This window comes from Candoia aspera, chromosome 4, assembly GCF_035149785.1.
Source record: "Candoia aspera isolate rCanAsp1 chromosome 4, rCanAsp1.hap2, whole genome shotgun sequence".
NCBI classification, from domain to species: Eukaryota; Metazoa; Chordata; class Lepidosauria; order Squamata; family Boidae; genus Candoia; species Candoia aspera.
This window is the reverse complement of record NC_086156.1, coordinates 21752254-21766180: the sequence shown is the minus strand read 5'-3', so window position 1 is coordinate 21766180 and position 13927 is coordinate 21752254. Positions and strand designations below refer to the sequence as shown.

At 38.2% G+C, this 13927-nt stretch overlaps 1 protein-coding gene across 1 annotated transcript in view; it reads right to left on the bottom strand.

Annotated features, from left to right (window-relative positions):
* Positions 1 to 13927, bottom strand: part of CUBN (cubilin) — a 174006-nt gene that overhangs the window by 29245 nt on the left and 130834 nt on the right. The window contains exons 45-54 of the mRNA XM_063303562.1: positions 12168 to 12377; positions 10961 to 11101; positions 10362 to 10543; positions 9339 to 9510; positions 8357 to 8563; positions 7412 to 7561; positions 6351 to 6472; positions 4517 to 4742; positions 3598 to 3785; positions 1153 to 1312 (exon numbers count right to left, since the gene is read on the bottom strand). Of these exons, the coding sequence (XP_063159632.1) occupies positions 1153 to 1312; positions 3598 to 3785; positions 4517 to 4742; positions 6351 to 6472; positions 7412 to 7561; positions 8357 to 8563; positions 9339 to 9510; positions 10362 to 10543; positions 10961 to 11101; positions 12168 to 12377 (1758 nt within the window). The remainder of the gene's footprint in view (positions 1 to 1152; positions 1313 to 3597; positions 3786 to 4516; positions 4743 to 6350; positions 6473 to 7411; positions 7562 to 8356; positions 8564 to 9338; positions 9511 to 10361; positions 10544 to 10960; positions 11102 to 12167; positions 12378 to 13927) is intronic.

Here is a 13927-nt window from a genome sequence, read left to right as displayed (position 1 = left end):
GCAGTACAGTACAGTATAGTATAACTTTGGTCATTTGCTGCGTGATGAAGAAGTAAATGTTCTTCTTAGCTTTACTGAACTGATCTGGGGTTCTCAGGTTGCCACCCCTGGAATAGAGGATGACAGGCACATTTTTTTACTTCATAAAGTAATTTGCCTCACCATGTCTAAAGAATAGGGCAAAGTTGCTTTGTTGCTGCCTGATGTGTTGCAGAAGGTCATCGAACCAATATGAGTCACTTTGCCTTTGAAAACAGTGTCACCTTCATGCCTCAGCAAGGAAAATAGCATTGTTTATGCAGCATTAAGCATTGCAGCAGCCTTGCACAGGATAAGTTAGTGTTATGGTGGAATCTGGGCAGATTGCATATATTGGATCCTATAAAAATCCGTAACAGATTCTTTGTACACAACTACCAATACACCTATACCATAGGATCCTGCATCATGTTTCAGCCAGTTTTACTTTGGGAAGGGAAATTTAAGCCAGTTTTTATTGTGTCTTGCTGCTGGGTTTAACGGGTAGCCAAATTCATACATTGCTGACAGAATCAGATAGAATGCAAATAATTACACATTAGTGAAACACAGACATCCTGGGTTCCAGACTACAGAACTTACTCATTTCTTTATGACATATCTATTATTATCAGATACTCTGGACATCCAAACACTCCTGGACTTGACTTCTTATGATACAGTTTGACCAAAGGTTACCACAACAACATGGATCAATTATGCCATAAACCTGCATCTGTACATCAGGTCAGTACCTCAATTCATAACTATATGTCATGATCCTATGAGAAAAATAAGTGGAAAGGCCCTGACACGAGCATCCCATTCACAACAGTGCTACACAGTGGAGCTACTCAACAGCCAACAGGAAAAATATCAATATCTCAACCTAATTGTGTTTCTGATTTAATCATGTCTATAACATTCTATAACATTTAAACAATATTTATTTGAACAATCTTCAGACATTACTGGACTCATGGATGTCTGGTGGGAGAGGGAATAAGAAAGCAAATTATGATGAGCATTAGGACAAAATCATGCAAGTGTTATGACTTATCTATTTATGCCAGATATCCTGATATAAGGTCGTAACAGAGGAATTTAGAAAATATCACTGCACAGATTACTTACTGCTTATAAACGACACAGAAAAGCCACGCCCTGAGATGTCCTGTGACTGGAACACGATGGTCATCACATTTCCTGGAGCAACTATAGGTCTTGGAGCTGAGTTTCCACACCCAACAGCTAATATGGTATCTTCCTGTTCTTTATCCCTTCCCCTAAATACCTGGAGGGCAAAGTTTTAATATCTATAAAGGGCAGTAGGTTGATTTTCATTTACACTGATCCCCAGATATAAATGTGATGATAACTAGAGGTTTTACCAACTCACCAAAGAACAAAGCAGCAGCCAACAGAATGATATTGAATATATCAAAACATTCACAGATTACCCAGTTGTCACAAAATCTATTCATAGCTGTGGTTCAAAAATGCACACAGTAGGCAAAATCTTAAGCATGATACCTTTAGGGTTATGTGACAATTTTGCATATCATAGCATACACATCTTGAACCATTTGCCAGTTCAAAACTTCTATATTTTCTAGTTATTTGTAGAACTATTTAGAAAGCAAATATATCTTGGAACCTTCCATCTGTTTCTTCATCCAGCCATGTATCACTTATTTTTCTAACCAGCAAGTTGACAATTGAATAATGGATTTAAAAATACTAACTCTTTATGTTTTTTATTTTTTAGAATTATATCCTGCCTTTCTTCCAGGAGCTCAAGGCAACAGACATACTATTCCCTCCTCCATTTTTTTCTCACAAAAGCCCTATGAGGTAAATTAGATGTCTGAGGATCAACAGGGTCTCCCTGTTTCTAGTTGCACACCTTAACCACTATATCACGACCAAGTAGAAAACCAGAAAAACCTACCCATATCTATTTTTTACAGATTTTCTGATTTTTTTTTTACTTTGTTTGGTTTATAATAGTATTATATTTCAGCACCAGTAATCAACTATTGTACGTTACCTGGTGTAATTGATTAGCAATGGGGAATGAATAATTTCTTGCTTGAAGGTTCACTTCCTAACTCTGTAACAGCCTCTCCAGAAGACAAATTACATATGTAAGGGATGTCTATGCCATAGGAGAAGAAGGGGGTGAAATGAGAGGCTGCTTCCTAGGTTTACAAGGCATAATTACCTTCCCAAACACCAGAAAACATTATGATCTACATGCACCTTGCAAAATTATGTTCTTCAGTTATTTATTAAATGATATACTTCTGAATTATTTGGTTTATTCTGTTTGGCCTTATTATTGCCACTCAATGTCTTGGGAGCTGAACCCAAGTATATAAATATGCATCAACACATAATTAAATAATATTTTAAAATTCAGATGGAATCTTAAGTTCAGATATAATCTTGTGGAACAGGAGAAATCCCTCACAATCTTCTTATGTTAAAAATAGAAATTTAAATTAAAATCTTTACTTAAAGAGGCAAGATTTAAACACTAAAATGCCCTGGCTATGTGGGCATAGTTTCAAAGAATGAAATAGCAAATGCCATTTCAACCTTTTCATTTTCTGAGCAAAGCACAGCTACTCAGTTCCCCATGACTTCCTACATTTTGATAAATTATGCTTGCCCTTTAGCAACAAGTGGGAGCTGTGTAGTTTTGTCCAGGCTGAGGACAATCACGACCAAAGTTTGGCAAATTCTTTAGAAAACTAACAGCTGTTAGGAAAAGGCAAACAACCCCCACCCTTCAGATGAAATGCCTTGCATACAAGTATATATGTAATAGTCAATAAAGTAAAATATTATTTCTACTTCAGACATTTTCAGCTGTTAACAGACTTTCAGATAGTGATATATATAGAAGTGGTAACAAATTTTGGGTTCTTTCAATATTTTTCATACAAAATTTCCTATATGAATTTTCTTTAGGACTATCTCAACACAGAATCTGATGTGAAATCTTTGTTCCCAAATAAAGTTGTGTTAGGACTGATAGTGATTACTCAATTGCAAGAGAAAGAAAAGGTCAAGATGCTAAAAAAGAACATATTTTACTCTTGCTCCAGATATTCCAGGATTAAATTTGGCATTTAAAGTATGATCCAGGACAGAAAGTACAATCCAGTTGGGACTGGGAGAGAGAAGTGCAAAATGGCAGATTCTCCACCATATTCTAAATTTACAGGATTGCACCAAGCAGACTGAGAGCTGAAGGAGCCAGAATTACTTTCCTTCATCCTGCACAGATCTTTGGGGAATTGTGGAGCTGTAGAAGGGCTGATCTTGGGACCTCTCCAAGGAACTTCGGATGTGGTGGAACTAAAACCCCTCCATTCTGTTCATTTCTTTTCAAACAGTTCCACATTTGGGGGCCTACCGCTGGGGGAAACACAACCAGCAATACAATTATGCCTGCTGAACTGTGGGTAAGAACATAAGCTATACTGACTGCAAATTTTAAGAACTGTAATCTCAGTACATTTGAAATCAAAGGGTAAACTAAATAGTGACAGACTAAGGAAATGCCCATACCTTCACATAACTGTCCCGGCAATGTCCATTGTTATCTGGAATCTGGAAATTCTGATCAAAGATTATCTCAAAGTGTTTGCTCTCATGGGTAATTACTGTCCATAAGCACCTAATATTATTGGGGAAGTTTTGTGGCCAATGGGGGGAATTTATGGTACCATTTTCTGTATGAAGTATGCCACCACATCCTGCAAGAATAAAGAATGATAAAATCGCATAATTTTTAATTATGCAGACAAATGAAAGACTCTAATACATAAGTAACTCTTTATAAACTCTATGTAATATTAACAGCAAAGTCACACTGTCTACAACTCCAGAAATTATTGATCATGTATAATTTTTCTAGAAAATAGTACAAATGACTGATTGAAATAGTAAGAATGTTTGACTTTTTAAATTAATTGGTATTCAGAGGGTTTTTGTAGATTGTGTGGATGTTACAAGAATCCATAAAACAAGGAGACATACAAGGAAAGAAAGAAAATGACTATCATAAACCATGGGGTGCTACCATTTCATCTTCAGGTTTCTGGAGAAAAGAGCTTTTGCTGGCTATTTCTACTTTTCAATAAAGGCTTTTGAAAATATTATCATCATTATTATTCTGACACACTAAAGAATCCCCGGTAGCAGCACAATTTTAAAATAATATTAATCGCCTGTAAAGAAAAGTACAAGTAAAGTATAAAAGAAAAAGATAGTAGGACTTAATGTGCAAGATGAGTTTACAGTAAGGAAGACTTGTATAAAGGAATTCTCGATACTTTTGTTAAAGTTGAAAATGTTCCTTAACTTAGGCATGAAGAAATACGGTTCTCACCTCCCATTTATTGAGGTCTACAAAGACGGAGAAGATTCCCAACAAAATTAGTACTATGTATAAGAAGGAAAGAAGTGGTCATGGGCTTCTACTTACCTAAAGAATCTGCAGTCCATGTGGCACTGAAACCATCTCCTTGCCCAGAGTGGCTAGAATGGAAAAGTATTAACATCTTATTTGAACCAGACTGAATGGTGCCTGGGGATGTAGTTCCACAATATCGTCCTATGACAGGGGAAGTAGGAGATCCACCATTCAGGATGGTGACTGAGGTCCTCGTACAATTCCTCTGTCTTTCTGTCTTGAAGGCAACAAAAGTAAGCTGTGGACATACAATAAGAGAAGACTGAAGAAGCAGTTGTAGCTGCAAAAATATAAGCAAACAAACTAGTACTACTATATATAGACCTACTATAAACGGGCACATCTGTTTATAGAAGGCAGGGGCAATCTGGATAGTTTAAGGTCTTGTTTTTAAATCAAAGTTGCAAAACAAGGTAGCTTGCTATATCTACAATGGTTTTAATTTTGGATCAAAAGACATAATGGTTGACCACCACTTTACTTTATATATTGTTACAGCTATCTGCCAAGGATTTTTATTTGCAAATATTCCATTTAAATACGGAAACAATATAATATGCTCAGCGCACGTAATTCACTTCACTTCACTTCACTTCACTTCAATTTCTTTTCCATTTGGCAAAGACAGATAAAATCAGCATTAGCCACATTACTTACAGCTCAATGTATAAACTCTAAAGTAGTAATATTTGCATGCTGTCAAACTTGCTGCTAGGAAAGACACGGCAGGTTTCATGTTTGAACCCAACATGACTTAAGCAACTACATTGCAACTGTGTGCCACTATATATTTTTATATATTTGTTAGATATATATATCCTACCTTTTCTTCAGGAACTCAAGGTGGCATACGTGTGCTTTCTATTCCAATTTTATCCCCACAATAACTGTGAGATAGACTCACAGGAGAGCGAATAGTCCCAAACCACCCTATGAACTTCCATGATGAGAATGGACTTGAAACTGAGCTCTCAAATCCTAAACCAATAGCCAAATTATTATTTAAATCAGGGGTAGGAGACAAAACTCAACCTCCTGGCCTTCTGAAAGGCTGGAACCAATAACTCTGTGGTGTCCTATTTTATATCCAGAACAGCTATAAATTCCTGGGGAGCAACCAACAGCAAAGACCAATGGTGAAGCTTAAGAGGAAGCTTAACAAGGCAGTGGTTGAGACAGGCAGCGCAGAGTTGTCATTGGATGTTCCAAGATTAAGATACACAGTCCACAAAGGACAAGGAGAGGAGAGCAGTTGCAAGAGGCAACATTGGCAGGCAATGAACTGGTTTTTGTCAGGCTAGGTGTCTCCCCCAGGTGCTGCTTGACTAAAGGGTGTTAGTCTTCTTTCTAGCTGTTTCCTCAACATTCTTCTTCTCCCTCTGGTTTTTTGGTCTCTTCAGGCAGTGGAATGGAAGCATGAATATTCTCAAGGGAATTTGAAAAATAGAGTGCATGACCTGAGAGTTTGGTGCCAACAAACTGCATGTAAAATAAATGGGGAAAAACAACTATTTGGACTATAAGGATCAGTGGACATCTAGCTTAGAAAAAAGAAAAACAGGTCTGCTGATGTGGAATCCATAGGTCACTTGTTTGAATCTCTTTGGCCTAAATAGCTTTTCCCATGTACTTCCCATGTACTTGGGTACATGGGCTTTTGATTTTGATTTTTTGCTTGAAGAATTTTTCAACCATGGCCATGAGGCTGAAGAATTCTGGGAACTGAATAAATACATACAGAGGGTGCCAAATTGGGATGGCCACGTAAAATCAGGATCTCATTTTTTCTAGCACAAATCAGAAATATAAAAGCCTTCTTGTTGTCTACAGATGATTGATTACTCACATTGATGGTATGTCCCTCTGGTGCTATCAAGAGCCAGGAACAATGAGTAGAACTATTGTAAGGGTGTGGGTAGTTTGGACTTGAAATAATTCCTCTTTCAGCTTCTTTCACACCACCACAGGCTAAAATGAAATGTGAGATATTTGAAGAAACTTTGGTAAATGGCCAAGAGACATATAGACATAGCAATGTCATATTGCATATAACTTTCTAGATGATTTCATAAGAAAAAATCCTCTATATTAAAACACTAGTAGGCATCCTGCAATGGCATGTGGGAATGACCTTGGGAGACAGGTAGAAGAGCCACAGACTAGACAACAGTCAGGCAAGTGGCAGCTGAGTCTGCAAAAGGAATGTGGGTGTGGCAAACATCTCAGGAGTTTCTTGGGCTGTATAGGTGAGGGAAGGAGAGATATACTTTCAAACTTGCAAGATATTGTTAATGTAACCTTACAATAAAGTTAGAGCTCGTACTTCTCGGAGTGCTTGTTGTTTGGACTACCTTACAAGGCTGACACATTCTGTGTATTCTTAGGGGTAATTAGATCTGATAGGAGAGGCTTTGGATCCCATCAGTTAGAAAATGTCAACAAGCAAGACACAGAAGATGGGCCTTTTCTGTCACAGTGCCTACTCTTTGGAACACCATACCCCTGCAACTGGATTGGCCAGCTTTTCATAAAAATTTGAAGGCCTATATATGTTCCCAAGCTTGGGGGTCAGCAAATTAGTGGAGACCATGAGATACTTTTATTTTATGGTTGACTGGGTTTCCCTTGGGTGCCATTATAAGTTTGCATTCTAATGTATTTTGAAGTTTATTTCTGCATCATGCTTTTAATCTTATATATTCTAATTTCTTCCCCCCAGATTTATTCATACTGCTAGTTACAGGCTGAGCTGCCAAAACCCAGATGACCACTAGATGGCAGCAAAGAGATAATTCTATCTTATTGTGGCTATCTAACGTTCTACTGGATTTTTGCAACTCAGATCTGGTAACCTGTGCTAGAATATATAGATAATAAAATGTATCATAAATGCCACATTTATCTTACCGAGAGATGAGTAGTGCATAATGAATCCTTTGTCTGTATTTTCACTATTACTCAAAAATTGTACCCAGATCTGAGAAGCTGCTATCAAAAGTGGCTCTAGAGGTGTCCTGCGTCCACATAGTCTGTACAAAAGCTCTCCATCACTGTCTCCTACATAAAAACATGATGCTATGAATTATTTGAAGCCAGTCAAAATTAGCTCTGCAAATAAGGATTTAAGAGTGTATGTGGATTGTCTTTCCTCTGAGAAGCACTTTACCATATCAAGATGGACCACCACATCTTTGAGAGGCAAAGCTCCTTACTGTAGTGGTTCTAGGCCAATCCACACAGGGCTAGTATTTAACTTGGGATTAAATACAATTCCATATTCAGCTTGTGATCAGCTAGTTATTCCTCCTCTCTTTTTTCACCCCCCACAAAAGGAGATTGGATATAACAAAAAGTGAAAATGCTTTCAAACCTCAGAAACTGTGGTTTGTTTAAACTCTACTTGATTCCAACAAGGAGGTTTAAAAGTTGCTTTAGTACATAATTGGTTCACTACATAGAATCAACAAATTAAAGTTCCTCTAGTTTAGGTATATTGGAAATTGGTTTGTTTTTAAGTAGAAGTAGATGCTTCCAACATCTTTTTTTTAGGCTGAAACAAGAGAAGAGAAGGAAAACATATTCCTTGCAATTCCTTTACACATTACAAACAGGTCCCTAAGCCTTAGAGTAAAAATACTGCTGTTCATGAACATCCATCATGAGCCCTGATTTTGCAACCTTTTCTCTCTCTCTCTCTCTCTGTAGCAGAGTTAAGCAAGGTATAGTTCCTAATACCGTCCTTGTTTTTATTTCTAAACAAATACAAGATTTATATATTTAACTCTACATAAAGAAAATGTCATGAGTGACTAGTTATACAAAAGGTACTGGTTCCAAACAGCCACAACCTACCTTGTCGAATGTCTACATAGTCATTCTGGCAATTAATATGTTGTTCTACATGGAAGACTTCTAAAGAAAGATAAATAGTTGTGATGGATGGCTGTGGATTTTGGATGATCCATTCACAGTTCAGGTTATCAGTATAATTGCTGATGCCATCATAACCAGGAGAAGTGAGGTTACCATTCGCTGAACTAAGCAAGAGTCCACCACACACTGAAGAAACAAAATTTGGGAAGAAAGGAATTGTTATCAGACATACTCAGTTACAATATGAATTAAAGGAAACACCAAAAAGTACTATCATGTATGTAGCACTTTTCTTCGTCAGTGGTAGGCACTAGTCTACAATTGCAACTCAAGTATAGTATCAATGATATTATAAATCTCCATAAACCCCCCAAATAAATTGTTGGAAAAACAATGTAACAAAATACATTCCACTTATTTCTAAAATGGCCAGATTGTTTCATGGTGCCACTGCCCAATCTAAGAAGATAATGTCTTTTAGTTCTGACAGGATTTTTCTTTATTTTTAATGTGAAAGAAAACAGCTTGAAGATTTATTTATGTAATTAATGAAGAAAAACTCCATTTTTTCTTCAGATTATTTAATTTTTTCACTCAGCTTGAAGCATGTTACATTAGAGTCTATATAGCTAGGGTAGTTTCAGACATACATGCTTGGAGAAGACCATGTGGCATCTATGGGATGTAAAAAAAAAAATCAAGATGGCAGCTATAATCACACAAAGCTCCATCCCTTTTTACGTGCATTAGACAAGCAGCACAAAGGGGCAGAGTTTTGGTTGTATGGCCATGGCCACCATCTAGGCAAGACTAGAACCCACGGTCTCCCAGTTTCTAGCTTGATGCCTTAACCACCACACCAAACTGGCTCTCACACATGGCATACACATTTCTAAAATAAAACCCAAATAATACCATATACAAGCATTTATAAAATTTATATCACACGTTTTACTGTTACCTGCATCTTCATTGGAAGAGTATGTAATTCTGAAGCTGGACTCTGAGTCATCTTGGCTTGTTACCATAACTACTGTTATCTTGTTGCCAGAGGATTTAACCTGAGTGCCGGATGTCACCACACCACAGAGTTTGGATAACCTTGGAGTATTTTCACCAAAACCATTATGAACCTACAATCAATCAATCAATCAATCAAGTATAGCAAGGATTCCTCTAGAAAAGAATGTTCAAGTTTTAAAATCTTATTTCAATTTTTACAAAGGTATTTTTACAAAGGTGTGTTTTGAAATGTGTAGAAATATGCTTTTCAATTTGAAATATTAAATCATCTTGGCTTAGAGAGAGATGGCTTTGGCAAGATCTGTTTGCTACACTCAGGATCAGATATGATGTACTGCATGCCCATTGTACTGATATACATACTCAGCTACCTTCCTCGTTCCTATTCTTTTTATGGTGAACCACTTGCTTGTTGTAGCAGCACACTGCAAAAGAAATATTCCCAGCTGAGGAATATTCCCAGCTATAAGGCAGCTTTCCTCAACCTGTCTTCTGCAATGTTATGTACAATGCCTACCATTCATGGACAGGAAGTTAATTGGACTTGCTGACCAAGGAGAATAAGAATATGGTTCAAATCCCTAGAGCAGTGTTCTCAACCTTGGCAACTTTAAGATGTGTGGACTTCAACTCCCATGGCTGGCTGGGGAATTCTGGGAGTTGAAGTCCACACGTCTTAAAGTTGCCAAGGTTGAGAAACACTGCTCTAGAGGAAGAACACCAAGTAAGGAAGGCTGTGATGTAAGGGCACAGATTAATTCTGTAAATTCATTTTCTGCCTTGCTCCTGTGCCGTGCTCCTGTGTTATTTCCAATGTTTTTATTTCTCACACAGGGAGGTAGAGCAGGATAAGGGAATCTCTTCCACTGTGAGATGCCTTTTTAATGGCAAATACATACATCTTTTGTGATAACTGGCTTCATTGTATACACTATTTTCATATCCTAAGTAATGCACTTACTGCCAAATAATTCAAAGTACAATTCTGGCTGGATCCAAAATTCATGTCATTGATGGTAAGGGTGATCCGATGTCCAAATGGCACTATGATTTTCCATTCACATTTTAATTTGTGCAGGGAAGGATTTGGGTAGTTGGGAGAGGAAAATGTTCCCACGGTGCCACTAAGTTCACCTCCACACTCTGGAATGATGTTAAAAAAGAGTCAGCCTCGCTTGTCAGTTTTTTGGCTTTGGGGTTCTTTTACAGAAGATACAATAATGCTCAGGAAAGAAAATAAAGAATATTGAAATGAAGTGGCTGCCTCATTTCTATGTTTCCCTTCATTTAAAAAATATATTGGAAAAATCCGTTCACCTTAAATTGCTATATCTTATACTACATTATATCTTACTCCTTTATTTTATGTTTTGGCAGCAACTAGTAATTACATTGCTGGAATATAAAGTCACTGTTATGAAACAATAATGAAAAAATCAAATGGCAAAACAAATTCAGAACTTCCCAAACTGTACTTTATCCCTTTCCTGCTGCAAATGAAGCTTTGTATACAAAAGAAATTTGACATGTGTAGAAACAAATGAAAATATCATCTTTTACCTTCAGCACTAGCAGCAAAATGCAGCCTGAAGCCTGTGGCATTGATGGATCCATCAGTGACAAACTTGATATAGGCCAAGTTGCTAGCAGTGTCCACAGCATCAGGTATAGTAGTACCACAATATCTACCTAATAAGTCCCCTAAAAAAATGTACAAGAGATAGTAAAAGAAGGCCCACCTGATATTTGCTACAAATGTAGACAGGCTCAAAGAAAGTGACAACAATTGAGCTTATGGTCAGATCAGTCCTGGCTTATCAAGAAGAAGAAGAAAACCACACTGTTGATTTGAGTTTCTCACTCTGGTATACTTGTGCATGTTTTCCATAATGAAACAGGAGCTTAGGAACAAATATAGTTTTCTTTTGGACTTAGAAGCACTTTTATTTCAATCAGGGTTTGGCTACTCATGTGAACCTCAGATCTCTTCTACTGGGCCACCTCAGAGCTCCTGGATTACACTGCTGAAATTCAGCAACAAATCACAGAACATTGGTAGGAACAGGACAATAGAGTAGGTTTAGGATAGGCTTAGAGCATCTAAAGTGGCAGAAGAAGGCAATGTAGTAGTGCCTGTCCTCTCAAGGATACACTTAACACCAACAACAATTTCTGCTATTTCTGTGGCAAGCTATAGTCTATGAAATAGTTTCCCATGGGAGGTGAAATTGGCCTCTTTCTTGTTACACTTAAGAGGAGGCTTAGGACATTTATTTCTCCTCAGAACTTGGAAAGTTTCCAAACAGCACCTTAGAGTTTTTAAGGCATGGTAACCTGCAGCCTTGTGTGACATTTGATGAATTATTTGGGAATAGTTTCTGGGGGGTGGGGGTGAAGGCTATGGGAATAAACACCAGCAAGAGGCACAAAGAAAGTAAGCTGCTCCCTTCTTTGAATTCCGGTTACTCCAGTGAAAGACAGTAACTACTTGTATCTAATTGTATGTATTTGCCATTAAAAAGGCATCTCACAGTGGAAGAGATTCCCTTATCCTGCTGTACCTCCCTGTGTGACCCCATATCGACTCCAGTAGGTCTGAACATTCTTTACAACAGATCTGAAGTGTGCATAGGGAGACAAAGAGATTGAAAAGCATTTCTACTGCACAAGCAGAAATCCATGAATGTAACGTTGGCTGTAGCTCAGAATGCACCTTTCATTACCCAACAGAGAGTGAGAGAAAGAACGACAGTATTGACTCACGTACCTGTAGCTCCATTTTCTCGAATTACCAAGTAGTCATTTGTGCACTCTAGTGAGTTCTGAATATCTAGTGCTTCAAAGCTAATGGTAAGATAATGATTCTCAGGTCCATGGAGAAACCATTCACATAATAAATTATTTGGATAGTAATGTTCAGGAAACCCAACACTTTCAATTAGTCCACTTTGTCCTGTCAGTGTTCCACCACATGCTGCTGAAAGAAACATAAAGATGTCCACTAGTCAACCATAGGACCTCTCCTACATTTCCTTCCCATGAAAAAAGACAGCAGAAAATGTGTTTCAGCATGACTATTATACTGTAATGAATGCCTTTCCCAATAAAGTACTCAGACTCAAAAACAAAGTTTAAGTTCTGATTTTATTAAGGATAGAGTGCAAACACAAAGAAAGCTGAGAATGAGAAAAGCGCGCCTAAAATCAAACTAAATAGCCCCGTTACAAACAGAGTCCCACCCCCTTCAAACGTCTCAAATTCACATTCCCAGGTGCTCCTAACGAGTTCTGCTGATCAACAGGCAAAAAGACCTTGACACAAAAAGATAGCCCAAACACATTCCTGCTTAACGAACAGAGATAGAGCGCTCAGTGCAAGGTTTCTCAGCAGCTCCCTCCCAGCTAGGAACGCGCGTCAGCGCTCTGGCATGAGAACCGTTACGATGTACCATGCACATTGAAACGATGAACATGATATATACACTGTAAAGAAAAAGAGAGATCTAGAGAGACAGTTTGGTGTGGTGGTTAAAGCACCAGGCTAGAACCAGGAAGACCATGAGTTCTAGCTTTGGACCATGAAGCCAGCTGGGTGACCTTGGGCCAGTCACTCACTCTCAGCTCTAGGAAGAAGGCAGTGACAAACCACTTCCAAAAATCTTGCCAAGAAAATTGCAGAGTCTATCTCAGGCAGTCACGACTGGGTGTCAGGACTGACTTGAAGGTTGCTCATCACCATCACCATCACCATCACCATCACCAGCATCATCTATCAGTGACTCTTCAGATGTGAGCACATTGGGTTCTAGACCTTTTGACCTACAGTAGTGCTTTTCAGGGCACTTCAGTGCACTCCCCAGCCTTGCCTTTTTTATTCTCTGCAGTGCTTTTGTGCCACACAAGCATCTTCAGTACTTCTCTGTGGGGTAGCAAAGATAACTAGCTGGAACATGGGGGAGTGATTATAATGGAGCAATGGAAACGCCCTTTCCAATCACCTCCAAAGAAGAGGAGGCATTATGGTATCTTGGCTTCAAAAAGGAGACAGAAAATCCAGGAACTGGGAATCAAGACATATGGGCATAATTATATGTTAAGAGCATGAGAGAGTTTCAGAGGTTGTTTGGAAAAGCTGTGGCCGCATAAGCATTTCACAATTATCAGGAAATGAAGAGCTTTGTTGATGTGATTAGTGAAAAACTGAAAAAGTCTCCACCTTAACAAACTGAGAGGTAAATTGGGTTTTAAAGTGAAAGTAATCCAGTTGCTGAGATTTCTGTATTTCTGAAAGTCTCAGAAAATGTTGCTTTTGACTGAAATCAGCTGCTAAAAGCTTGACAGTGGGTATTCCAGCAAATGGGGAAACCTCCTGCTATGCACTTCAGAGGAAATGCTGCCAAACTGGATTTGCAGTATTTCCCCTGAAGCAGCAGCTGAGAAGAACATTCATCACCTTAGCTGCTGAAGAATTTCTCCAAATCAGCAGCACCATGGGGTCACATTCTGTCTTCATCTCTTCAGTTGCATC